The sequence below is a fragment of the Panthera onca genome, chromosome E1 (assembly GCF_046562875.1).
Source record: "Panthera onca isolate mPanOnc1 chromosome E1, mPanOnc1 haplotype 2, whole genome shotgun sequence".
NCBI classification, from domain to species: Eukaryota; Metazoa; Chordata; class Mammalia; order Carnivora; family Felidae; genus Panthera; species Panthera onca.
Genome location: NC_138352.1, coordinates 58,187,761 through 58,215,627, shown reverse-complemented (window position 1 = coordinate 58,215,627; position 27,867 = coordinate 58,187,761). Strand labels below are relative to the sequence as shown.

The 27,867-nt window shown below is 51.4% G+C and overlaps 3 protein-coding genes across 3 annotated transcripts in view; 1 reads left to right on the top strand and 2 right to left on the bottom strand.

The window, feature by feature from the left end:
* The window catches only part of PTGES3L (prostaglandin E synthase 3 like), a 98,971-nt gene that overhangs the window by 64,632 nt on the left and 6,472 nt on the right, over positions 1-27,867 (top strand). The window lies entirely within an intron of this gene.
* On the bottom strand, positions 4,797-13,091 carry LOC132677085 (amine oxidase [copper-containing] 3). The gene is made up of 4 exons (XM_060628996.3): positions 11,359-13,091; positions 7,236-7,521; positions 6,400-6,529; positions 4,797-6,156 (listed from the first exon to the last, which is right to left on the bottom strand). The coding sequence occupies exons 1-4, from the start codon at positions 12,947-12,949 to the stop codon at positions 5,881-5,883; spliced, it is 2,283 nt and encodes a 760-aa protein (XP_060484979.3). The 5' UTR covers positions 12,950-13,091; the 3' UTR covers positions 4,797-5,880.
* Positions 20,590-27,361, bottom strand: AOC3 (amine oxidase copper containing 3). The gene is made up of 4 exons (XM_078437114.2): positions 25,608-27,361; positions 23,848-24,133; positions 23,382-23,511; positions 20,590-22,657 (listed from the first exon to the last, which is right to left on the bottom strand). Exons 1-4 carry the CDS (start codon positions 27,205-27,207, stop codon positions 22,382-22,384), a joined length of 2,292 nt encoding a protein of 763 aa, XP_078293240.2. The 5' UTR covers positions 27,208-27,361; the 3' UTR covers positions 20,590-22,381.

Genomic DNA, 27,867 nt, shown 5'->3' with positions numbered 1-27,867 from the left:
TACAGCCAGGGTGATTTTCTCCAAAGACTCAGAATCTTTGGGCTTCCTTAGACCTTTCTTTCTGAGTTAGTCAAAGGAAAAATTGGATACGAAATGGCTTTTTACAAGACCAAGAATTACTTGAATATACCAACAGTTATTGTTTGCTCAGATTGCAACAAAGATGTATTTAAGCACCAATAATGGTCATGACACCATGCTGAGCACCAGGCCAACGGGGCCAACAAGACATGGTTCTTGCCCCAGAGAGCTCAGTCTCTTGGATGGGGAGTGAAGGGAAGATATGTGTAGATAATGAACTAGAATCCAGTGCATGAACCTCTTCTATAGGGTTCTGTCCAACGTACTGAGACACCAGGGACAACAAACCAACTAGGTTTGCTCAGGGGGTGGTATTTGAGTTGGGTTTTAGAGGATGAATAAGCATCACCAGAGGAAGAAGGGAGGAAGGCAGAAGAGGGAGGAACCAGAGGAAGGCAGGAGGGAGTGCATGGGCAGAGGTGTGAATGGATGGGAATGGAGTGGGGAAGCACACACAGTTGGGCCATCTGGAGTGCAGGACACCATGATGGCAAGAGGTGCTGAAACCGATATACCTGGCAGAGAGTGAGGAGCTCCAAAGATTTATAAGCATCAGTTGGCAGAAGGAAAACTATAGGAGGAGAAGGGGAGGAAGGTGGGGATTTGCTTACAGTGAATTTCTGCTCTGGAAGTTAGAAGTGAAGTCCAGGCAAGGCTGGGTGGGTTGTATTGAGAGAGTCTGGCTGATGTCTCCAGGACACCCTGGTTCTTTGGTGAATTCACCACAATTCAAGGGAGGAAACTAAATCAGAAACCGGATTCACCAGATCACCAAGAGGGGTGCGGTTCATCTTTCCGGGAAGATCTAACTTTACGAAAGTAACACCTACAGGCTAATCTTCATTTATAGTAACTGTCAAGGCAAAAGCAATTTTTATCAGAATACCAATTAGTTCATTTACACAAGAGGTATAATTGACTTGCCTGTATTCTTCCCATGACCAAGGTGTGGTGGGAAGCTAGCCCGAGGAGCTGTGAATCAGAATCAGCAGTTGGTCATGAGATGGGTTTGCAGGGACTTGTGCCTCCATCCAAGTGGCTACTGTGCCTCCAGGGTTGGACTGGCCTTGGGCTGGGTCCTCTGTTCTAGACATGGTTGGATTGTCCTGCCAGGACAGACTCTGTGCCTTCTGTGCCTTCCAACGAACACATTATTTATATATCTTAGATACATTCTTTCTGTATTTTTATATATCAAGGCTCCTCTGGCAGACTTGGAACTGAACTACTGTCTCAGGGTTTTCTCAACTTTGGATATATGTTAGAATCACCAGGGGGGATTTAAAAGCTGCTAATAGCTGAGCCTCATTCTCAGAAATTCTGATTTTATTGGTTTGAGGTACAGCCTGGGTATGTGGAGTTTTACAAGTTCCGCCAATGATTTAATACACAGTTAAGGTCAAGAAACTTTGCTTTTTAAGGCAACTGTGCATATTTCTGCTCTGGTCCATTGAGTGTTGATCTTGCTCTTAGAGGGTCATTTACCATGCATCAGGTGCCAAATTCAACAATGATTCTCAAGCATCACCTGCCTGCCAGTGAAGAGCAGCGATGCAGGAGAAAACAGCCAGGTATAATTCCATGAAGACCTGGGTTCAATCCCAGCCCCACAGCTTACTAGCCAGATGACTTGGGGGCAAGTTACCTAATCTCTTTGAATATTAGTTTTCTCATCTGTAAAATGGGAATAATAATATCTGCTTCTCAAGGTTGTTATGAGGCAACAGATGGAAATAAGCTCACCCGTGGTAGTCTCCACCATACTGGCTTCATTTCAATGGGAGAAGCAGGAAAGACTGAGATATCACTTTCCTTGAGGGTCCTTAAGAAAGGGGGAGTTTCCCCATCATATTCTGGCCCACAGACATAAGGTTGCAGAGTATGAGAAACATGCCAAGGACAGGTGTCTAGAATATAAGCCTCATAACAGATTTAGATGTGGGGAGGAAGAATTCTACTGAACCTGCAGATACCCACCCGCAGAGCCTGAGTGGAGCACACATGGCCAGCCATTGGCCACAGGCCAAGTGTTGGAGTGGGGACATGAAGCAGGTGCCACTAAGAGGTCAGCTCACATGGATAATGTGTATTTGTGTGTGTGACAGTGGTCGAGGTCCTTTTAGTGGGGTCTGTAGGCCCGAGGGTCACCAGAGGGCCCACATTCCCAAAGTTCTCTCCCCCTCACTGGGTTCCTCCTATACCTTTGCTACTCTCGCCCTTTAGATCTCTCTGGGCTACATTCCTCAGTGTCTGGTTGTTTTATTTTCTTGTGGCTGGTAGGGTGTGTTCCCAGTAGGGCTATGCAATGGGGCTGCCTCGAGGCTTTTCCTGAGAGTTCCCTGTGCACACACTCTTTTGCAGTGGCTCCAATTGTCCCCTCTGACCCCAGTGGGGAGCCCCATCACACACTCACCAGTTAGCAGGTAAGCCACAGTAGCAGGGCCCCTCACACAGACTTCAGCCTGGGGGGCACATGTCCCCTCCCCCATCCCTGCATGTGAAGAAGCAGAGGTGGAACAGCCAAGAGAAGCATCCCTGGCTCCCTCCACCACATTTGCTTGGCCATGAGGGAAGGGAAGATGAGAGCATCTATACCCGTCTTGGTCCAAATTTCTTCACATAAGAAAACACAAGAAAGTCGAAACAGGATATTATCTGGGCTGAAAGAATAAAGAGACACTAAATCACTGAGCCTAGAAACAAATGGAAGGAAGCATCGGCAACTACCTTAACCAGCTCTGCCTTAACCCCTTCCGCATCTGAGCACTTTTCACGATACCCTGTTGCTGTTCTCGAACTGAGAGTGTGGCTCTCAATGGGGTTCTTGAGCAAGAGGCTAAGAAAATTCTGGAGACATCTTTGGTGCAAAAAGGTGATTTTATTGAAGCATGGAGACAGGACCTTTGGGCAGAAAAAGCTGCATGGGGGTTGTGAGGAGTGACTGATTATATACTTCTAAGTTAGTGAGGGTTAGGGGTCGCGTAAGTCTCTAAAGAATTTGAAAGTAAGGCTTTCAGGACCTTGAGGGGCTAGCTACTGCTAAGATAAGGTTACTTTTAGTCTTTAATAAAACCAAAACATTAAGGCAGTAAGGCAGTAAGGCAGCCATGAGTTCCCTGAGCAAGGTCACGCTCTGCGTGTTTCAGGTGTCTACCAGTGGGCTGAGAGACAGATCTAATTCATGTTACATTTCTCTTGCTGTTGTTCCCCTCATTGGCTCCCATGGCTTTTAGTCTTTGTATGGAGGCCCCTTTTCCAGAACTTAGTTCCTTTCCAGCTCACCTGGTTGAGCCTGAGAGTGTAGGCAGCTGTTGAGGGAACCACAAGATTTCCATGGTGTCTGAGCTCTGGGTTTGCCATTTCTCTCTGGTCACAAGCTGAGCAGGACCCAAATTTCTGTGCCCTCAGTTGCCCTCTTGCCCCAGCCCGCCTTCCCTGAGGGCTGGGACAGTGGTTTGGGCTTCCTCCTGGGGAAGGAACCCCCTCTCCTCCTGACTCGACAACCCCCTTTTCTAGAAAAGAGACTGAGAGAAGTAGGCAAGCTGTAGAAGCAGAGGTGTAGACACCACATAACACATAGTTTCTCTGGTCTGGAAGCACCTGAGAAAGCTTGGTCTTTGAGCCCTACCTCTTCCCCACCTTACTCCTGCCCCCATACTCTTTTCTGGAAAATGTTCCAGTTCTTATTTATGCCCATCCATAGTCCACACGTCAGGAAGGCGGGTGGGGATGGGAGGTTCTGGAGGCTACTGCCAGACAGGCCGGGCCAGTCCTCACTGGGACACCCCTGGCTCATTGGCATGCCCTCCCCTGACCAGACAGCTCCTGGCCTGGGGGCCAAGCTCCTGATGCTTTTTGGTTCCTACCTTTGGTGACATTTTGGTCATTCATGTTGGCTGCTGCACAGTAATAGAGGCCACTGTCACTCATAGGCCCTGGGAACAGATGGCCTTTCACCATTCCACTTACAAAACCTCCTGAACTGCTGCTGTCACTTGACCATCCTGCCCCCTCTCAAAAGCACACTCCACATGGTTACGTACATGGCAAGAGCTCAGAAGAACATTTGGCAGTGTAGACAGATGACAGGAGGAGCATTTTTGTTCTGATAGTGAGAAGAGGGAAATAGCAGGGAGTAGAAGCTGAAGTAGCAAGAGGAGGGGAAGGAGGAAGAGGGGGAACAAAGGGAGGAGAAGGAATGTGCAAGAACAAGGGAACATGACGACGGAAAAGCGCCTTCCTGGCTTCTAGGACACGGGCCTAGTGGGGACCCTGCCCTGGTACTTGAAAGAACAGGTGGTCCATAGAGGCCTCATCTTCAAATTCAAGGCCCAAGGGCAGAGGAGGAGCTGGGGAGGCCCCAGCAAGCTTCTGAATGTACTTAGTGACACCGAACTGTATGTTTAAATTTGGGCAATTTGTAAATTTTAGGTTATGTATGTTTTAGCACAATAGAAAAAAAGAAGAACAAGAAGAAAAGGAAAGGAAAAGTAATGATACAGCCACTTTGGAAACCAGCCTGCGGTTCCTCAAAAGGTTAGGGATAGGGTTTCTATACAACCCAGCAATTCCACGCCCAGGTATGTATGTACTGAAGAGAAATGAAAACACATGTCCTCACAAGAGCTTGTATATGAATGTTCACAGCAGCTTTTTAAAATAAACTTTTATTTACTTGTTTGTTTGTTTATTTTAATGGTTGTTTATTTTTGAGAGAGAGAGAGAGAGACAGAGACAGAACGCGAACAGGGGAGGGATAGCGAGAGAGAGGGAGACACAGAATCCGAAGCAGGCTCCAGGCTCTGAGCTGTGCACACAGAGCCCGACGCAGGGCTCGAACTCACAAACCGCGAGATCATGACCTGAGCGGAAGTCGGAGGCTTGACCGACTGAGCCACCAAGGCGCCCCCACTGCAGCTTTACCCATAAAGTGGAAACAACCCAAATGTACATCAGTGGAAGAGTGGATGAACAAAATGTGGTCTGTCCAGTGGAATCGCATTCAGCCATGACAAAAGCTACAAAATGGATGTACCTCAGAAGCAAGATGCCACGTGAAAGGAGCACAAAAGACCACATACGGTGTGAACCTGTTTATATATGAAATGTCCAGATTATAAACAAATCTATAGTGACAGAAACACTAGTGGTTGCCTAGAGCCGGGAAGGGGTTGGAGGGAAACAGGGAGCGACTGCTAACGGGCCTGAGGTTTCTTTTTCGGATGATGAAAATGCTCTAGAATTGGATAGGGGTGATGGTTGCACACTTTGTAAATATACCAAAACCCACTCAATCTTACATATTGACAGGGTGGATTTAATGACATGTGAATCGTTAAAAAAAATCTTGTTACAAAAAATAAGATGAAGGGCACCTGGCTGGCTCAGTTGGTAGAGCATGCGACTTGATCTTAGGGTTGTGAGTTCGAGCCCCACATTGGGTGTGGAGCCTACTTAAAAAACAAAACAAAACAAAGATTAAAAAATTGTTAGAAGAAACACAAATCTTCTGGGAAAAGCTTGGCCATCAGTCCAGGCTTCGGCTGGCCACTCTCTCTGGGACAGGAACCCAGCAGGTCTAGGGCCAACAAAGCTGAGTTGTGTCTCTGCCCCTCCCCCAGGGTCAGGCATCACAGGCTCAGGATGCTCCCAGCAGGGAGGGGGTGTCAGGGAGGGCCATACAGAAGGGTCTTGGGAGAAAAGAGGGTACCAGGCTGCCTGGCCCAGTGCCCACTGTTCCCCTCCCCACACACCCTGGCCCTGGAGCCCCTGGCCACATTCCCCATCCCAGGGACCCCCCTAGCTGTGAGAGAAGCCCCCGTGAGAGAAGGCAGGGAGGTCTGGGGCACAGGCAGCAGCCTGGGGGAGGCAGGCCATGGGATTGACCTCGCAGGCCCCAGCATCCTGGTCCCCCCGGAAATAGACGGAATCAGGAGAATCGAAGGAAGGGTCCTGGTCAAAGAAGTTGTAGGGTCGGAGGAAGAAGCCCACACCGTTCCCCACAGTCACCGTGTTGGGAATGTCTTCTGCATGTGGGATGTGCAGGAAACCAGCTGTCACCCAGGCCACCAAGTCCTGGCAGGGGAGAAGAAAGGTGATCCTGAGGCCTGGCTTTGCGAAGGACATGCCTGCCTCCTCCAGTAGCCCTGTGTGTACGGATTCAGCTCACTAGCCCAGGAAAAACGTGAAATCACAAAGCTTTTTTCTTTAGTGGGTTCTAAAGACCCCCAAGGAATCTGGCTTGGGAGAGGATGAAGTAGCTCATCCCTGCTTCCCTCACCCCCCCATCGAGCCTCCCCCTCCATCCTCTCAGCTGACCTGCCCTGCAATGGTCTCGTTGTTGATGAAGTCAGTGAAGTCCACAGTGGGAGTCCAAGGGTCATTCAGATTGTAGACGCTGGTGCTGCTGGGCTCCTCTTCCTTCCGCCGGGTCACGGCCAGCTGGTACCTACCGGAGATTTGGATTAGACGCACAAGGTCATCAGCCTGTCCTACTGCCCGAAACGACACTGGAGAGGGAGCACAAAGAGGAAGTGAGCACAAAGGTCTCACAGCGTCGAGCCTTTTTATTATTCTGTCTCCACTTGTTCTCTTTCTTTCTGTCCCGAGACTTCCTGAGTGTGTCCAGTGTCTCATATTTCAAACATCAACTGACCCGTTGTTCAGATCTCAGGTAGGAATGTCATCCTTGTGCATCCGTCCAGATCTGAGCCTGCGCCCTGGATGCATGCGTGCAGACATGACCTGATTCCGATCTTAAGTCAGTTTCAGCGTGTCACCTGCCTGGGTTTTAGGGCATATTCCCTCAGATCTGTGCTCTTCTCGTGCTGTTTTTTCCTCCAATTTTTATTGTGAACATTTTTAACATACAGAAAAGTTGAAAGAATGGCGTAGTGAACACCCACATACCCATGACCTAGAACCCACCTTCAACATTTCATTATACTCGAGTTGGCACATAACTCTCCATTGATCCCTCCGTCCAGCAGGCTGCATCTTGAATACCACTAAGATCGTGGCTGCGGGAATGTGTGTGTGTGCATGATTGTGTATGTGCATGCACACCTGTGGGAGGTGGGGGCAAGTGGCTTCTGAGCAACTTGGGGCCCTTCTTATAGTCCACCTCCTCCAGCCGCTAACACCCTGCCGCTCACCTTCCCCAGCTGAAGGCTCTCTCCATGGAGCTGTTCTGGGGCAGCGGCTCCCCAGCAAAGCTGAGCATCTGGATGCGGTAGCCCCGCGGGTGACCCCACTTGTTGCTGTGGTTGCTGGCCAGGTACACGTAGCGGGGTGGGGTGCCTCCCAGGGGGAAGGCGGCCTGCTCCTCAGTCTCCAGCAGCTTCCGGGTCACCTGCAGCCTCTGCATCTGGTGCTCGGGGCTCCAGGGTACCGCCGTGGGGACATAGGACGTGTCCTCAGCCCAGACCCAGTTCTCCAGTCCTGCCGGGGTGGGGTGGAGGTGGGTGAGAGGGAGGGCTGGTCACGCAGCTGCCCTGTCCCCTCTGGACTCTGTCCCCTCCCCTCCACTCACTGCTTCAGAGTGGGGCCAAAGAGAAACCCAGAACTGGGTGTGCCCCCTGCTCCCCTTCCCTCTCCCCAAGATATCTCCTATCCAGAGATTTGGAGAAGGTCCTGACTGATGTCGTCTCTGGTAATAATCCCAGGTGCCTTGTGACTGGATCTCTACTGACCTTCTCCTGCTGGGGACCTGCCAGGGAGGATGGTTTCCCTGAGGTTGGAGCAGCCTGGCCGGCAATGTGCAGGAGTCAGATTCTTCCTGACCCAAGGAAAGGGTCTACGCCTCATGCCTAAAGCCCTATAGCATCACCAGAACTACCTTGCCATTAACATAAAAATAGCTGTACCTCCTCCTCGAGGAGCTCTGCACAGGCAGGGCACTGGTGCTTTACTTGGACTACAACCTTATGAAGGAGGAACCACAATTGTCCCCATTGTATAGATGGGACAACTGAGGCTTAGAGATTTAAAGAATGTGCTCTAGTTTGTCATCAAGAGCATGCGGTTAGTATCATGGTAGTGCTGGGGACCCCTGTCTTACTCTGGCTCTGTATCGTCCACACAGCAGCACACAGAGGAAAGCGACATAGAATGGCCCCACCACACATGGACGGCAGAAATGCTGGCCAGAGGGAAGGAAAAGCAGACCCCGGGCCCAATGCTGCTGGAGCTTGGGGGTATTTCTTATTATTTGAGGCTTGGCAAGGAATTAAGAGCAGGGCCAAGTGCACAGTCTGTTCCCTGAACTCTGGGAATTTTGAATGATTTTATTAGAATCTAACTAGGTCCCATATTAGGAGTCAACTTAAGTGATCTGGGACCAAAGAGCAGTAAACCAAAACATGCCGAAACTCCCTCCATACCTTCCAAGGACCAGAGGACAGCAGAGACTGATGAAGCATACTCTCGGTTTCCTTTTGTGGAGTCACTGCCCCTAGTCCACACCCCAGGGTTTCTACCCATAGGTGATAATTAAAGGCCAAGAGGGGCGCCTGGGTGGCTCAGTTGGTTAAGCATCCGACTTCAGCTCAGGTCATGATCTCATGATTTCTGAGTTCGAGCCCCACATCAGGCTCTGTGCACAGAGCCTGGAGCCTGCCTCAGATTCCATGTCTCCCCCTCTCTGCCCCTCCCATGCTCATGCTCTGTCTCTGTCTGTCTCTCAATAATAAATAAACATTAAAAAAAAATAAAAATAAATAAAAAGGCCAAGAGTTCTTTCTGGTACATCCACACGGGCTCATGTGGAGGACAACAGCAGCAACAATGGCTAATACTCCTCCCTATGCGTCAGGCACCGTTCAAAGTGCTTGAAGAGATATTGCTTAGGAGCAGAGCTAAAGAGAGGTGTGTGTGTCGGGCAGAATACAAACCTATATTTTCTAGCTAAGTCCAATGAGCGATCCTAAAAGCAATGACATCCCAGTGACAATGAGCACTCTGGGTACCCAGCTCTTGGTTTCTAAATAGTATCTTCCAATTAGAAGGAACCAGAACACCTTGGAGAAGTGTTTGATTCCAGGGCGGGAGCAGGGAAAATACAAGATCAAATTCAAACATCTTGTGGGGCACCTGGGTGGCTTAGTCAGTTAAGCATCTGACTCTTGATTTTCGGCTCAGGTCACGATCTCACGGTTCATGAGTTCGAGCCCCGCGTCAGGCTCCACACAGTGCGGAGCCTGCTTGGGATTCTCTCCTTCTCTCTCTGTCCCTCTTCTGCTCACTTTTTATCTCTCTCTCTCAAAATAAAAAAAAATAAGCGTTAAAAAAAATTCGAACATCTTGTGCCAGAAAGTAAAGAAGTGCTCAAAAAAGGTTGGAGGCACATCAAAAGAACACAGGAACCAACCTGAAGCATCTCCCAATGGCCAAAACTGGAACAGTTCAAGGAACAAGATAAATGATAGTACTGGGTTATAACCCTTAGACTAAAATAAATATCCATGAATCCATGCAGTTGTGAATAATTACATATATAAATAAATGTAAAAGGAGGATAGCCCTTCCTTATGAAGAATTCTAATTAATAAATGAATAAAGAATAAGGAAAAAAATTTGAAATGACGAGTAGGGTAACACTGCAGTAATAATTGTGGCATAAAAAAAAGTCCACCAATAGATGCTAAAAATTAGTGGGCAAGAATTTGAGAAGAAAAAAAAATAGGATATTCACATGGCATCAAAGTAATTGCCCCAAGATATTTATTAGCAGGAAATGGAAAAATATTAACTTTTACAATGGAGAAAGCTAGAAGACACCATCTTAACTAAGTGCTTGAGGTCAACGTCACTATATCTCTTGATATGACGGACTGAGAAGGTCATAATGTCATTTCTCTTGTTTTCTTGCAAAACAAAAAGTACAGTCTCAATCTAACCATGAGAAAATAACAGAGAACCCCACTTTGAGAGATATCATGCAAAATAATGACCACTATTTTCCCTAGTGTGAAGGTCATGAAAGACAAGAAAAGCCTAAGAAACTGTCACGGATTGGAGGAAACTAAGGAGATAAGTCGTGTAAATGCAGTACAGGATCCTGCGTTAGATCCTGGAACAGAAAAAGAAAATTAGTGGAAGAACAAATGAAACCCTAATAAGGTCTGTAGTTTAGTTAATAGTATTGTAATAATGTTAATTTCCTGGTTTGATGGCCATACGGTGGTTATGTAAGATGTTAACATGTAAGGAGCTGGGTGAAGGGTATATGGGAACTGGACGAAGTTTGCAACTTTTCTTAAGTCTAAAATTATTTCAAAAGATAAAGTGTTTTGGAGGCGCCTTGCTGGGTCTGTCAGAAGAGCATGTGACTCTCGATCTCAGGGTTGTGAGTTCGAGTCCCATGTTGGGTATAAGGATTACTTAAATGAATGAATGCATGGATAAGTTTTTTTTTAAGAGACAGTGTTTTAAAGTACTCATCATTAATCCTCAAACAGTCTTACTAAGAATGTACTGTTATACCATTTTTACATTTGTGTAAACCGATGTATAGAGCAGTTAAGCATAAAAATGTTTCTATCACACGTATTTTTCAAGGTGCTGCACACGCTCTCCACTCCCCCATTAGAATGCAAGCCTCTTAAGAGCAAGGATGTTGTTTCTTTTGTTAAATTGCATTAATGCCGTGCTTGGCACAAATATGTTCAGTAAATATTTGTTGCTTACATGAGTGATATGCTGTTATGTGAAAAAACAGATGTGGCAAAATATATGTACATTATGACCCAAATTTGGTAATAAAAACTTTAAATATTTATATCAATATATCCTATTTGTAGATAGTATACAATATCATAAATGTTATAATTTATTAAATATTGCAGATGCAACATTTTAAAATATGGAAGAATTTTTTTAATTTTTTTTAATTTTTATTTATTTTTGAGACAGAGAGAGACAGAGCATGAACGGGGAGGGGGCAGAGAGAGAGGGAGACACAGAATCGGAAGCAGGCTCCAGGCTCTGAGCCATCAGCCCAGAGCCCGACGCGGGGCTCGAACTCAGGGACCGCGAGATCGTGACCTGAGCTGAAGTCGGACGCTTAACCGACTGAGCCACCCAGGCGCCCCAATTTTTTTTTTTTTTAAGTATGGAAGAATGATCTGCTAAGGGTGAAAATCTCTCAGGAATCCAATGACTTTCACGTTTATTTCATACACTTTTATATTTTTCATGTTTCAGTGACAATTTTTAAAGCTAGGCATGGAGACCTCAGCCCCCTCTTCTGGAATCCTTGTTTCTGCTGGAATATCTTACCTGCTACATCCAGATCCACCTTGAAGTGGGCGCTGTGGGTATGGACGGTGCCCAGCGTGTGCTCCCCAACCTGGTTCCCGTAACTTCGGGCAGCACCAAAGAGAAATGCTGAGCTGATGTAGCCGGTGGCATGGAGTCGGACCTCTATGGCCCCATTGGCGTGGAAGACCATATCCCACACATAGTCATAGTTGAGCATGGTTGAGACAGATCTGAGGACCAGCACTGTCTCTGCAAGGCCCCCAAAATACTGGGAGTAGATATCTGAGTGGTGTCGCCTCAAGGGGAGGCCCTGGTTCTGTTCAAACACACAAATGGCATCACGGATTGTCTTAGGGGCTTGGGACTCCAGAAGGAAGTGCCAGTCCACGTAGGTGGCCAGGTAGGGGCAGTCCACCCCCCGGGTCAGGGTTGAAGAGAAGTGACCCAAGCCAAATCCACCATCTGTGTACCGGCTTCGAAGAGCAGAGGGAGAATTTCCACCATAGATGGCCAAGGCCTCCTGGAGACTGATCTCATAAGCTAGTCGTTCTCCCCGGAAGCGGATGTCAAAGATCCTTGGGCCACTGAAAGCTCCAAGGCCAAAGGAGAAAGTCCACAATGAGGAGGCCACTTGACTCCCCTGGACACTGAAGCGGGGGCCCTGGGGGTGGAACTGCAGAGGAGGACTCGGACCCCGAGGCACCTGGGACTTCAAGGACCAGGACCCACCTGTGCCGTTGTCTGGGATCAGCACCACATTCACCAGGCCGGCCTCAAACTGGTCTTCCAGCTGGGCCAAACTCTCATAGTAGCGGCCTTGAAAGAACACCTTCTGGATGGTCCAGTGGGCAGGCTCCAGAGCCTTGTGGTCTACCAGCAGCTCCAACCCCACGGGGTGCAGGAAGAACCCAGCCCCTGAGATGTTGTAGTAGAGGCCAAACCAGGTGGCCCGGTCCCCTGACTGCATACCACGGGGGGCCGTGTTCATCGCCACCAGGTTCCGTCCTTGGCGTTTATAGAAGCAGCAGTGGTGGAGGAGACCAGCAGCCTGGGGCAGCTCTCTGTCGAAGATCAGCTGGTCTATGTCCTGGTACTCTCGCATCAGCACGGGGCGTCGGTGATAGGGCAGGGGGCCCCCGTGACGCTCCACCGTCACATCCCGCAGGTAGGAGGGGTGCGGCAGCGGCCCCACCACCAGCTCACTCACGTTGGGCTGGGGTTGTCCGCCAAAGAAGACGATGGCCAGTGCCTCCCGGGCGGGCGGGGGACTCCCCCTGTCCAGGTGGGCCAGGGCAGCAGCCTTGGGGGGCAGCTGCAGCTCCACCGAGAAGACGCAGTTGTCCGAGGGGCGGGCCTGGGCTGCGTCCACCAGGCCTGGCCCCAGCTGCTGGGTCAGGAAGCTCATCACAGCCGTCAGCTCCTCTGGGCTCAGGTCTGCAAACAGCTGGCTCTGGCTGGGGGGTGTCCGGGGCTGGGCACTGGGGGAGACAGAGGGGCAGCGGGGAGGCTGGCCAGGTTCATATTCCCTCTCCAATCCCTTTTCACTCCCACCATTACCCATGCCAGTCACCAGAACACTACACAGGGACAAAATAATGAAGATAGCCATAGGTAAATCTCCTGGACTGTCCTTAGGCTCCTGAATCAGAACGCAAAATGGGAAATAGAAAGATAAAAGACAGACAGGACTTGGGAGCAGGATGCCTCTTTGAGTCTCTGGAGGTTCCTGGTCTCTGAGCAGAGCTGTTGGGCAAGAGGCATGATGGACACATTGAAGATAAGCAGCCAAGGGCAGATGGGTGGGTGGGGGTGGGGGTGAAGCTGGAGGGGGCCAGAGGTCAGGCCAAGCTTGGGAGGTGGGGCTGAGGTAGGAAACTGGACTTTAAGTAGCCCATGTAAGCCTCTGTCCTCTTGTTCCAAATCAAACACTTAGGGTCAAGGCTGGGGAACCAAGTGGGGGGGAAGGGTAGGTTTTGGAGATAACACAGGTAGAAGCAAGAGGAAGTAAAGGGGACAGAAAGGGACTGTCCTTGGGCTCTCCCTCCACCCTCCAGATGGAACCCTTCTCCTGGCTATAAGGCTGCAATGGAAATTCACCTGCCCAGACCGCTCCAGCCAGATTCCCCTCTTCCCTCCAGGCTCTGCTTCTCATCACTCTCTCCTGCTCCCCACCAGCTATCAACCAGAACCCTATGGGCAGGCATGGGAGTAATGCTAAGAACATAAAGCACCTGGGAGGAGCTGGGGGTGGTGAAGGGCTGAACCAGATCAACATTGTGGAGGCTCCAAGCACCCTAAATCACTGGAGGTGGGGTACACAGGGTGTGCAACCAGTCAGAAGTGGGGGCAGGGAGCAGGTGCACAGTGTAACAGAGATCCCCGTCTCCCCTTTGAGCAGGACTGACGGGCCAGGTCAGAGGTCAGGGGACTTGGAACACTGGCTGTGGAGTTACCTTGGCAACCCATCGCCCTCAATTCCAGGAAACCTTCCTCCAAAATGTTGCAGAGGCAGAGAGCAAAGCCACCTCCATTCTCTGCCAGGTGATGTGCAAGAGGCCACCGTCACCTGGGCAGTCAGGTCCTGAGAGGAACAAGGAGAGACCGAAGGTTCCAGGGAGGGGAGATGCTTGCCTCATGAACCTAGAGGAGAATCCTTCCCAACATGGACCTGCCCAGGAAGATTTCCCCAGAAACAGACATGAGACTGACCTTGCGGGAAGAATGCGTTCTCTGGGCAGAGAAGGGGAAAAACATGTCAGTCAAAGGAAACAGAAGGTACAAAGGTAGAGAAACTCGAAACAGCTCAGCATGGGCAGGGAATGGCCAAAAGGTCGGTGAGTTTGGTATGAGGTGGGGACAAAATGGGGGCAGAAGAGGTAAGATAGGGAAGTTTTGTGTGGCACATGTTTTTTTTTTTTTTTTTCAACGTTTTTTTTTTTATTTATTTTTGGGACAGAGAGAGACAGAGCATGAACGGGGGAGGGGCAGAGAGAGAGGGAGACACAGAATCGGAAACAGGCTCCAGGCTCCGAGCCATCAGCCCAGAGCCTGACGCGGGGCTCGAACTCAACGGACCGCGAGATCGTGACCTGGCTGAAGTCGGACACTTAACCGACTGCGCTACCCAGGCGCCCCTGTTTTTTTTTTTTTAATGTGAAATTTATTGTCAAATTGGTTTCGATACAGCATCCAGTGCTCATCCCAACAGGTGCCCTCCTCAATGCCCATCACCCACTTTGTGTGGTACATGTTTTAAGCAAGGCAGTAATTGCGGGTAGATGGTGAGGTATCTGGGAGCCTGGGAGAGTTAAACCAGGTAAATTGATAACAAAAAGGTCAGCTTATCCAGAAATATTTATACATCCAGCTGTGGTTTGGTTTTGGTTTTGGTTTTTAAAGATTTTATTTTTAAGTAATCTCCACACCCAGTGTGGGGCTTGAACTCACAACCCTGAGATCAAGAGATGCACATTCCACAACTGAGCCACACAGGGGCCCCTCATCCAGTTGTATTTTGATATGGAAACTCAAAGGGTTTTCCTTTCCCTTGTTCTTTAAAGAGGTAGGAGTAGAGGTGCTCTCTCTAAAATGGTGAGAAAGTTGGGGTCTTCCATCCCAAAATAACCTCCCTCCCCAGGGAAGCAAGCCCTTGGGGTTGGGTCCTCAAGGAAAATGGAACTGGTTTTTCTTCTTTCTTTTGTAACTTTTTTTTAACGTTTTATTTTATTTTTTGAGAGACAGGGAGAGACAGAGCTTGAGCACGGAAGGAACAGAGAGAGAGGGAGACACAGAATCCGAAGCAGGCTCCAGGCTCTGAACTCTCAGTGCAGAGCCCCATGCGGGGTTCAAACCCACAAACTGCGAGATCATGACCTGAGCTGAAGTCGGACACTCAACCGATTGAGCCACCCAGGCGCCCCAGAACTGGGTTTTTCTTTCACTGATCTGGTTTTCATACTCTGCAGAAGCTCTTTGTGGAAGAAAGTATTTAAAAATTTTTTGATTTAAAAAATGTTTTGAAAACATTTTGATGAACACACACAAAACAGTTGGTAAATACATGTAGAAAGCATAAAGGAGTGTACTGTGACAAATCCACTTCCCTTTCATCCTTCAGGTCCCCTCCACAGTCCCCTCCCCAAAACAAGAGCTTTAACCAGTACCTCTTGGGTCATCTGGGCTATTGTCAGGGCTCTTGTCAGGGCTATTGTCAGTGAGAGAAAAAGGAGAGAATAGGGCTTTTGCACAGGAGAGTGGGTGTGCGTCAATCCCAGGGCAGGGCCCGCCTCCCAAATCTGCCCCAGCAAGGCTGGCCTCAGGGCCGCAGAAAGTGAACATAATAGCAGTGACCACTGTCACCTGAAAACTAGTTGACCATTCCCCCAACCCCCACCCAAATCTCAGACTACAGGGTCTTCCCTAACCCTGAAGATGAGAACCCCCACAAGCATGCCCGTGAATGAATTTCCTGCCAACCAGGTACAAGGGCACCGAGCTTGTTATCTGATATAGAAGCATAAAGAAACATGACATTTCATACCTACCCCTGAGTGCTTGGGAGTAGAATCCACATCCAGTGCTCCCATCAACTGAGCAGTAACATAGAGACAAGGGACTGGAGAACTTGTGGTCAAGACAGAGACAACAGGATTACCACCACGAAGGCAGAATGGGTCATTGGAAATGGGCCTGTGTGGGATAAGAGGAAACAGAACCTAATGCCAAGGCCTAAGCCCTGGCCACAGGCAGCGCGTAACCCCGGGAACTCGGGTCCAGGCTCTTTGGTAAGTTATCGTCCCAGCTCCCAGCTAAGAGCACATCATTATGATGGCTCACGTTTCTTTGTCTTGACCTACCAAGCAGAAGTCAAGAATGTTCACTCCAGGGATGCCTGGATAGTCAGTCTGTTAAGGGTCCGACTTCGGCTCAGGTCATAATCCCACAGCTTGTGGGTTCAAGTCCCGCACGAGGCTCTGCGCTGACAGCTCGGAGCCTGGAACCTGCTTTGGATTCTGTGTCTCCCTCTCTCTCTGCCCCTCTCCTGCTCATGTTCTGTCTCTCTGTCTCTCAAAAATAAATAAACATTAAAAAAATAAATAAAAGAATGTTGGCTCCAGTAAGGTATCACAGGGCTCTCATGTGGGGAGGTGGGTCATGACTGGGGGAGAGCCCTTTGCCTTGGCTGGTGGGGAAGCAGGTATATAAAAGATGCCCCCCCCCCCAACCATCTTCCCTAGGTGTCTTGCTGTCACACTGTTCCCTCTGATACCTCTTCGCAATTGTCACAAAACGTGTCCCTTTTGAAGCATTACTCCGGAGACAGGACCACGTGCCTCTCATTAGGTCTTATTTCCCTTTGGATAAACTTGACCCCTGGCCTCTGTGAATAGGATGAGTTTATTCCCTGGAGCCAGAGGCCACCCCCTGCCTGCGGGCTGAAGACTGGGCCCCAGAACGCGCTGTGTCTCAGCGGGGTTGCTGCTACCGAAGCCCGGGGGGGGTCAACCCTGTGCACACAGGTCATGCTCCACGCACGTCTGCAGTGTAGGGTGACAGCTGTGGCAACAGTGTGGAGGTGTGGAGCAGTGCTAGGGTGTGGGGTGGACTCGATGAGGTCAGTGACCTCAAGGACAGAGAAAAAGGAATAAGTCTAAGATGTTGAAGAGCAGAGGTGACAGGACTGGGTGCCCAATTGGGTGTGGGTAGGCAAAGAAGAACACAGTGTTTTAGGTGACACAAAGGTTTCCTGTGACTGGATGGGTGATGGGGCTTTTCACCAGAAAGGACACACATGAAGAGCAGCAAGTTGGTTTTTTTTTAAATGTTTTTATTTATTTTGAGACAGTGAGAGACAGAGCATGAACAGCGGAGGGGCAGAGTGAGAGAGGGAGACACAGAATCTGAAGCAGGCTCCAGGCTCTGAGCCATCAGCACAGAGCCCGACATGGGGCTCAAACTCACGAACCGTGAGGTCGTGACCTGAGCCGAAGTCGGACGCTCAACCGACCGAGCCACCCAGGCGCCCCGAAGAGCAGCAAGTTTAAGGGGGAACCAACGAGGTTGAGTTTGAGGTGCCTATGGGAAGTCCCAGCACAGAGGCTTAGAAATAGGGCAATTGGCTTTATGGGTCTGGAGCACAGGAGAGACGTTCTAGGCTAGACATAGACATTTCAGCCAACAACAGTATTAGCAGTTAAAGAGAGGCTGAGATCACCCCAGGGAGGACTTCTGGAAAGAGAAGAGAGGAGGCCCAAGATGGCATCCTGGAAAATGCCACGGTCTGGGCCTATGTGGGCTGGTGGGGGAGCAGAGGTAAAGGAGCCAGCATATGAGACTGAGAAGCAGCATGGACAGGGAGGGGTCAGAATGTGGGGAAGTCAAGGCAGGAGTAGGTGGTGTTGTCAAATGCCACCAAAAGGTCCAGAAAGTAGGCGCCTGGAAAAGCCCGTCGATTCTGCATTTAGAAGTCACTGGTGACCTTTGTCAGAGCAATGTCTGTGGCTGTGGGCCGGCAGAGGGAGGGCAATGGGTCGAGAGTGACTGGGGAGGCAGAGGAAGCAGACCCAGGAAGGATAGAACATGCCTCGGAAGAAGGGGTTTTTGAAAAGGCACAGACTGAGAGAGAGAGAGAAGACCCTGCCAGGGAGATGCAGGGTCCCCAGGAAGGCTTAGCAAGATGAGAGTCGAGAAGAAGAGCCAATAAAGAGGGAGAGATAAAAGATACAGACAGAGGAGTGGATAACTGAAGGAGAACCTTCTGGGGGGAGCCCGAAGGGTGGGGTCCCCCTTAAGCAGGTAAAAAGGCTGTGGAATTAATGAGCCCATCCTCATCACGGAACAGTCAAAGAAGCTGTCACGGGGGCACCAAGTTCCTTTTCTTTTATAGGGGTTTAAGTTTTCTCAAACCCCCTTTGCATTGTATAAAGTCTACAAGGATGAGTTAACCAATTATCACGTAACTGCACCAACTATAGAAGAGCCGCACTGTTGGGATTTTTCTTCAATCAGCATCTGACCTTCCCAAGTGATCTGTTAAGTGCTCGTTAAATAAAATGCTCTTCCGTTCTGGAGGAAAAAGACCAGTTACTGGCCAGAGAGCCCTCCTCATTTTCCCAGCAACCTCAGCAGAAAGTGTGGGAGGGAGAAGGGAGGAGGGAGGCATGCAGATGTGGGGTTCTGATTGGAGCAGCTCAGAAAGGCCAGACTCCCCACAGGGGTCCTCCCCAGGCCCTGCCAGGAGTTCAGGCCACCATCATTTCTGACTTCTGACCCACTGCCCATGGCCAGGTCTTCTGTCAACTCTGTGCTTTGTATCTGGGCCAGAGGGAATGTTCTAAAAGGCAAATCTGACACTTGTCACTCTCTTGCCCCAAGTCTTTCCATGGCTCCCCGTTTCTCTTAGAGTAACCATGGCTTGCAAGGACTCCCTCCCTCATCTGTTCCCTGCTTGCCCCTCCAGGCTCTCCCTATAGCCCACATGCCTCTCATTGAACTTGGGTACTTGGATGGTGCCACCTTGTCACCTCCTGGTCTTTGATCATGCTGTTTCCTCAGCCTGGAAAATTCTCTCCACTGTCCTCCTTATCCCCAGCTTGGACATCATGTCTCACAGGAAGCCCTTCCCAAACCCAAGTCAGGAGCCCCTGCTATTGTCGCCCTCCCACCTCCCTTTTAACGGTCCTGCCTGCAACTATTCTTTACTGGCCTCACTTGCCCGAGGACAAAAAATATGCCTCCTATTCACTGGTGTATCCTAGTGCCTTGCATGTGCCTGGCCCTTAGAAGGCACGCTGTAAATCTTTGTTGGAAGCATGAAGGAATCTTCTTGTACTTGGAGCTGGGGCCCTTCCTGGGGGCCACAGGAGAGCAGAGGCAGGTGAGTACATGGGCTCCTTCCAGGGCGTTCTAGTGTCTACATTCCCAGAGAAGTCCCAGTTATGCCCTCTGACCCAAGCCTCAGGGCTCCCCTTGTCCAGCTCCTCTTAGGGCGATGAGTCCATGTCCTAAAGATTTTAGCACTGGGGCACCCGTCCCTTCAGAATTTAACATCCTTGATAAGTATTCACTCCTATCGCTTGATCACAAATGTGACACCAACACACTAAGCTGGCCTCAGTGGTCTAAGGAAGAGATTGGATTGGGGTAGGGGGCTGGAGGTCCACCTTGTAGCCCTCCTGACCCCAGCTGGGTGGACGTTCTAATGATCCACAGGTCCATCTTACCTCCTCTTATTTGAGGCTGGGGCAGGTGGTGTCATCCTTACGGTGACATGTAGAGACACAACCACACACAGTTACATTTTCAGACAAATGCTGGCGAGCATTTGCACCCACTCACACATATGACGGCACACAAGCGCTCACGCTCTTTGGTGTGGACATGGGTTTCGAGGTCATAAGCTTCATGTCAGTGTGATGGGGAGGGGGGAGGGGTGGACACAAGCATCCCTTTATTCCATTTCCCCCAGCAGTGACCACTGTGCAGCTGCCCATAAGAAGAGTCAGCCTGTAGCGGAGAAGTTAAATTACTTAGGTCGGAGAAAGAGAAGTACAAAGTCAGTGTCAGAGCCCACAGCTGGTCATGACATCCTTTTTCTCCTCTGTCTCAGTCTTCAGTCACTCCTTGTCCTCAGTCTCCTTCTGTGTTGTCACTCCTTTCACCCCAGGCAGGCAGTGCCACAAATTAACGCAGCTGTCACTGGCCCGCTGTCCTCGCTGAGGTCTTCCTCCCTATTCTTTGGAACCTAGTTTCTCTCCAGCTTACTGATGTATCCCCACCCACTGTTTCATTGACCTAGAAGTGAACTTGGGCTTGGGGCAGCACAGAAGGTAGCAGAAGCTTCTGTGATGCCTGAGTTCCCTAGACAGGGTCTCCCTCTGGTCAGAGGCTGAGCGGAAGCCCAAACTGGTTTCCTGAACTTCACCTCCTGGCCTGGCCTGGGCTTCCAGCAGGCAGAGGTCACTTCTCTCCATTGTTTCTCATTGTCCCCTCTTTGAAGAGAGACAGAGAGGAGGAAAAAAGAGAGAGAGACAGAGAGGGAGTGAGAGAGGGTGGCTGAAGTTTCGCATTGTCATCGGGGATAGACAGACAAGAAAGTGCAAAGGAGTTACCAGAGGCCACATCCATTCTCCGGGTCTCAGAAACTTTACCAAATTGAGTCCCTGGGTCCATACCTTCACTTACTTTACCCTCCACCTACCCTCAACCCTTCCTAAAAGACTTGTCAATTAAAAAAAAAAAAAAGTCAGGTCCTGGTTGGGTCCATTTTTTATTAATTTTGAATAGGTAATACAGTCACATGGCTCAAAATTCAAAACATACAAAAGGGTATATAGTGTGCTAAGTCTCCTCCCTGCCCCGTCCCCACCTCCCAGTTCCCCTCCCCAAAAGTATCACTAGTCTCTTGTGAATATGCATATACAAGTGAATATGTATTTATTTATTTTTTTAAAGGTTATTTATTTTGAGAGAGAGAGACAGAGAGAGATAGAGAGTGGGGGAAGGGCAGAGAGAGAGAGAGAGGGAGGGAGAGAGAGAGTCCAAGGAAGCTCTGCACTGACAGTCCCAATGTGGGACTTGAGCTCACAAACTGTGAGATCATGACCTGAGCTGAAATCAAGAGTGGGACGCTTAACCAACTGAGCCACCCAGGCACCCCCACGTGAATATGTACTTATAGTTTCCTCCCTTCTACAACCCAGAGGGGAGGGGCACTACATACACCTTGCTGTTCGCATTGGAAGATCATTCCATATTAGTATACAAAGAGAGAGAATTCTTTTTATAGCTGCATAGTAAGGCGGTACAAGAATTAAGTTAACCAATCCTCTAGGAAAGGATGTTTCTGTTGTTTCCAATCTCTCACTATTGGTATACCCATCCCTCGCCCAGACCCCCTTGAAGGACAGCATGGTAGGAGCCACCCCCAGCCCCTCCCAGCTCATTTGCATGGCCACCTGTGTTGGACACCTCTAGGTTGCTGGAATTCTTGGGTCTCACTGCTTCTCACCATTGGTGCCCACCAACTTTCCATGTCTGTTGCTGCGGGGTAGAGGTCACTGGTCACATACACCGCTGGCAAAAATGACCGCTCCTCATTGCCACTGTACCCACAAATCCACCTCAAATGCTAACTTGAGCGGCTGCTGTCCGTGTGACCATCCTCTGCCAGAGACTTCGAGGCAGGTGAATACAAAGGGGCGGAGGGAACTTTCTCGGGGAAATTATAGCTTGCCCCAGGACAGGGGTGGGGACAACTCCTAGTCCGGTTTGTGACAGACACAGGGGACAGACAGGGATTGTCCTCTCAAACTAGATGCCCCTTGCATTTTGAGACTTCCACAGGCATAGAGCCAGGGGAGGAGACCTAAGTTGAGAAATCAAGGCTAGGGGAGCATCGGGACAGAGGAACATCTTCTCAGGGCTGGGAGGGAAATCTCAGGATATAAGAACAGGTGGGAAATGAAGAAGAAACAGTAGGCAAAAGGGAGAAGGAGGGAGAGAAGGAGGCCTTGTATAAGAGGAACATGGGCTAAGGAACCCTTTCTAGCTCATCCGTGGATATGTAGGCCTGGCAGGAACCCTGCCCTGGGGCTTCTAGGGGACTATCCCCAGGGCAGAAACGCCACCCTCACCTCCCAAGTGAGGGACTGAGGAGGCTCAGGAGAAACCTGGAGATGGATGAAAAAGATTTGGGAAAGCCAGAAATAAAAAACAAAAACAAAAACAAACCCACAAAAAACAGGAGTCTTCTGGAAAAAGCTTGGCCATCAGTCCAGGCTTCGGCTGGCCACTCTCTCTGGGTCAGGAACCCAGCAGGTCTAGGGCCAACAAAGCTGAGTTGTGTCTCTGCCCCTCCCCCAGGGTCAGGCATCACAGGCTCAGGATGCTCCCAGCAGGGAGGGGGTGTCAGGGAGGGCCATACAGAGGGGTCTTGGGAGAAAAGAGGGTACCAGGCTGCCTGGCCCAGTGCCCACTGTTCCCCTCCCCACACACCCTGGCCCTGGAGCCCCTGGCCACATTCCCCATCCCAGGGACCCCCCTAGCTGTGAGAGAAGCCCCCGTGGGAGAAGGCAGGGAGGTCTGGGGCACAGGCAGCAGCCTGGGGGAGGCAGGCCATGGGATTGACCTCGCAGGCCCCAGCATCCTGGTCCCCCTGGAAATAGACGGAATCAGGAGAATCGAAGGAAGGGTCCTGGTCAAAGAAGTTGTAGGGTCGGAGGAAGAAGCCCACACCGTTCCCCACAGTCACCGTGTTGGGAATGTCTTCTGCATGTGGGATGTGCAGGAAACCAGCTGTCACCCAGGCCACCAAGTCCTGGCAGGGGAGAAGAAAGGTGATCCTGAGGCCTGGCTTTGCGAAGGACATGCCTGCCTCCTCCAGTAGCCCTGTATGTACAGATCCACCTTGCCAGCCCACCTTTCCTCGAAAGGATCTTAAGCCTTTAAACAGTTTTCCCACTGGCCCAGGAGTCCGAGCATAGTCAGCTTCATACTGGGAGCAGCCCCTGCCTCCCTGTCCCAGCCTGTGCTCTCCATTTCGGACATGTTTCATCATGCCACCATCAGCCTATCCACCCCCAGAGGAATGACGCCCACAGGCTACTTTAGCTAGCCTCTCTCTCGCTCTCCACGTGTCCCCACCTATGATTGAGAGGAGGATGGAGTGGGGAGACCAGGGCTTGGGAGGCAAAAATGTCTGACATTCAGAAATTAATCTTTTAGAGGTCAAGCCAGAAATGAGAGAAGCTTTACACACAAGAAGTGTGGTCTTCCAGCCCTCCTTGAATCCTGGGGCCCCAAAAGGACAAAGTCCACGAAGCTAAGACTCAGAAAGCCACAGGGTCTCCAGGAAGGGTTGGGGCCTCGGCCAGTGTCTGCAAATGAACTCCCATGAGGTAATGATGGATCCGCAAAAGCGAGGGAGGCAGGAGTCAGCTCCGCCCCTGGGGGACCAGATGGGTTTCAGGGAACTAAAGAAAAGGTGGGGCTCCTCTTTGTGCCCCTGTCTCCCTCCCCTCACCCTCCCACAGTCAACTGACCTCTCCAGCAATGGTCTCATTGTTGATGAAGTCGGTGAAATCCACAGTGGGGGCCCAAGGGTCGTTCTGATTGTAGACGCTGGTGCTGCTGGGTTCCTCCTCCTTCCGCCGAGTCACTGCCAGCTGGTACCTAGGGAGGCACTGGTCAGGCCTCCGTGGTCACTAACCCTGTCCTGCCGCCTGATTATGATGGAAGGGGGGCTGAGTGCACAGACCTCCGGCTTCCCATCTCACTCGTACCGTGACTCTGGTGCTACCTCAGTGGGTCAGCCAACCTCTTTCCACATCCTCCTTTCTGATCATCCCCCTGCCATTTCACAGCATGGCGTCTCCCCCCATCCAAAATGAGGAAGGGCAACTGGGAAATCCTAACGGAGCTCCCACCTCTCCCTCGAATACAGTTTCAGCTGGGTTCCCACTCCTTCTCACTCCTCCCCCAGCCCCTCTCTGACACCCTGCCGCTCACCTTCCCCAGCTGAAGGCTCTCTCCATGGAGCTGTTCTGGGGCAGCGGCTCCCCAGCAAAGCTGAGCATCTGGATGCGGTAGCCCCGCGGGTGACCCCACTTGTTGCTGTGGTTGCTGGCCAGGTACACGTAGCGGGGTGGGGTGCCTCCCAGGGGGAAGGCGGCCTGCTCCTCAGTCTCCAGCAGCTTCCGGGTCACCTGCAGCCTCTGCATCTGGTGCTCGGGGCTCCAGGGTACCGCCGTGGGGACATAGGACGTGTCCTCAGCCCAGACCCAGTTCTCCAGTCCTGCCGGGGTGGGGTGGAGGTGGGTGGGAGGGAGGGCTGGTCACGCAGCTGCCCTGTCCCCTCTGGACTCTGTCCCCTCCCCTCCACTCACTGCTTCAGAGTGGGGCCAAAGAGAAACCCAGAACTGGGTGTGCCCCCTGCTCCCCTTCCCTCTCCCCAAGATATCCCTGATCTTTCAGCCAGAGCTGTTGACCTGTAAAGTATTTCCTCAAGGATTTCATTCATTAATCCTTCACACTTATTAATGGAGAGACTGTGCTCAGCCCTGGGACACACGGAGGAATGAAATCCTGTGCTTTCCCTCCTGCTCTCACGGAGGCTGCAGCAGGCAAAGCCCTGGCTGGCTTGCTGTGCGAGAGGAGCACATTCAGGGTCCAAGGTCACAGGAATACAGGCGCAGGCCGGAAAAGGGGGCCTTCCTGGGTGCCTTTCAGCCTTGTATCAGGACATACGACCAGCACAGCAGGGCGTTCTAGGCAGGGACGAAACATGAGCAAAAGCATAGAAGCCTGACTCGTGTGTGACTGGGGTGACTCGTGTGTCCCGGGCCTCGGAGGGGTGGGCGTGGCTAAGACAGCCGGGGGAGGAGCCTGAAAGGCGGGCTGGAGCCGCACTCTTGAGGGGAAGGGCCTTGCACCCTCTGAGTGCGGATCTTATAGGTGATGGGGAAACTTGGAGCTACCCAGGGGAGCATGCAGGCACAGGCTGATAGGTGGCCCCTGGACCTGAGAGGAAGAAGAGTGGAAACAGCAGAGAGAAGGCTGGCCCAGCAAGGCTTTGACACATTTTGGAGGCAGACCAGAAAAAAAATGGGTGATTGACTTAATGTGGGGAAGAAAAGTGGAAAGACAGACTCCAAGACCTCACGTATCTTTGGCTCTCTCGGTGACCACTAACCCCAGGATCTATCTGAACACTCCACAGCACCTATGCTATAAAGTGTATTGTGCCCAGAGAGAGATGGAATTTCAGGGAGGAGGGGGGCTTCATCTCCCAAGGAAATGTACAGCCTGGGGTATTCCATGACGGGCCTGCATGTGCCAGGGACTTGGCACAATGCAAACAGAGCCTCCAAAACCTCAGCACCACAGGCCACACACAGAGAAATGAACTGAAAAATGAAGGGCTGACTCCCTGAAGTGGGGCCTGTATAAGAGGGAGGGAGGGAGGGAGGAGGGCAAAGGGGACCTTGTGAGCCCAGAGGCTGCCTCCTCCCTGAGCTTTGCCATTTCTCAAGATTTTCAGATGAGGTCATGTGGAGGGAGGGTGACATTGCTCTCAGCCAATGAGCTAAGATCCAAATAAAATTCAGCAGCCAACTTTCTCCCGTCCAACAAAAGTGGAAGTGTGAAACTCCCAAACCACAACTCATGCTCAGATCTGCCTTTCCTGATAACTTCCAGAAAACCCAAAGCAAACAGACAACTTTTCAGTCCCCTCTTCTGGAATCCTTGTTTCTGCTGGAATATCTTACCTGCTACATCCAGATCCACCTTGAAGTGGGCACTGTGGGTGTGGACGGTGCCCAGTGTGTGCTCCCCAACCTGGTTCCCATACCTTCGGGCAGCACCAAAGAGAAATGCTGAGCTGATGTAGCCGGTGGCATGGAATCGGACCTCTATGGCCCCGCTGGAATGGAAGACCATATCCCACAGATAGTCATAATTGAGCAAGGTCGACACAGATCTGAGGACCAGCACTGTCTCTGCAAGGCCCCCAAAATAGTGGGAGTAGAAATTTGAGTGGTGTCGTCTCAGGGGGAGGCCCTGGTTCTGTTCAAACACACAAATGGCATCACGCATTGTCTTAGGGGCTTGGGACTCCAGAAGGAAGTGCCAGTCCACGTAGGTGGCCAGGTAGGGGCAGTCCACCCCCCGGGTCAGGGGAGTGGAGTACTTGCCCATGCCAAAGTTGCCATCGATATAGCGGGTGAGCAATGCTGCGGGGGAATTTCCACCATAGATGGCCAAGGCCTCCTGGAGACTGATCTCATAAGCTAGTCGTTCTCCCCGGAAGCGGATGTCAAAGATCCTTGGGCCACTGAAAGCTCCAAGGCCAAAGGAGAAAGTCCACAATGAGGAGGCCACTTGACTCCCCTGGACACTGAAGCGGGGGCCCTGGGGGTGGAACTGCAGAGGAGGACTCGGACCCCGAGGCACCTGGGACTTCAAGGACCAGGACCCACCTGTGCCGTTGTCTGGGATCAGCACCACATTCACCAGGCCGGCCTCAAACTGGTCTTCCAGCTGGGCCAAACTCTCATAGTAGCGGCCTTGAAAGAACACCTTCTGGATGGTCCAGTGGGCAGGCTCCAGAGCCTTGTGGTCTACCAGCAGCTCCAACCCCACGGGGTGCAGGAAGAACCCAGCCCCTGAGATGTTGTAGTAGAGGCCAAACCAGGTGGCCCGGTCCCCTGACTGCAAACCTTGGGGGGCCGCATTCATCGCCACCAGGTTCCGTCCTTGGCGTTTATAGAAGCAGCAGTGGTGGAGGAGACCAGCAGCCTGGGGCAGCTCTCTGTCGAAGATCAGCTGGTCTATGTCCTGGTACTCTCGCATCAGCACGGGGCGTCGGTGATAGGGCAGGGGGCCCCCGTGACGCTCCACCGTCACATCCCGCAGGTAGGAGGGGTGCGGCAGCGGCCCCACCACCAGCTCACTCACGTTGGGCTGGGGTTGTCCGCCAAAGAAGACGATGGCCAGTGCCTCCCGGGCGGGCGGGGGACTCCCCCTGTCCAGGTGGGCCAGGGCAGCAGCCTTGGGGGGCAGCTGCAGCTCCACCGAGAAGACGCAGTTGTCCGAGGGGCGGGCCTGGGCTGCGTCCACCAGGCCTGGCCCCAGCTGCTGGGTCAGGAAGCTCATCACAGCCGTCAGCTCCTCTGGGCTCAGGTCTGCAAACAGCTGGCTCTGGCTGGGGGGTGTCCGGAGCTGGGCACTGGGGGAGACAGAGGGGCAGCGGGGAGGCTGGCCGGGTTCACCCCCATCTCCTCCCCTGCCAGCTAGCAGGACACACACCAAGGCAAAAATTGTGATGACAGCCAGAGCGAGGAGCACCAGAGTGGTTTTCTGGTTCATTGTCAGTGACAGCAGGACAGAGAATTGAGCTGGAGTGGAGACGGTGTATTCTCAGGTCAGCAGAGGAAGGTCTCTTAGCTTCTATACAGGGGTCTCCTGGACTCTGGCTAAGGTTCTGGCTATTCAGCGGTTCAGGATACTGAGGGTGGGGAGGGTGGGAAGGACTTGGGAAGGCTGGGGAGGGGGCGGGGCAGGCTGGGGTTGGGGGGCGGGCCAGAAGCAGGGCAGCAGAGATTTCCACAGACCTTACATGGCTTTGTCTTCCAGGCTCCAAATCAGACTCTGCTCTCTGGGTCAGGGTTGGAACTGGGGAAAGCTGGGGTAGGCAGAGGAGAGTGCGATTTCAAAATAATGCAACTGATCAGCCAGAACCTGGAAAAGCACCACCAGTAAGGAGCTGGGTGGGTCTGCACAGAGCAGACCCCCGTCCCCTTCAGCCTGGCTTCTTCCCCCAACCCCCACCTTCCCAGGGCCAGATGTTCCCTTTCCTGTAACTTGGAGCTATTGTTCTCCTTCCAAGGAAACCCCCACCCCCAGCCCTGTAGCTTCCCAAGCAGCATTCCTTGGCCAGGTCTATCCCCCTTGCCCTCTCTTCTTCCATTGCTAATTTCCTTAGCCAGAGTCCTTAATATTCCCCGGGGGGTGGGGGTGGGGGTGGGG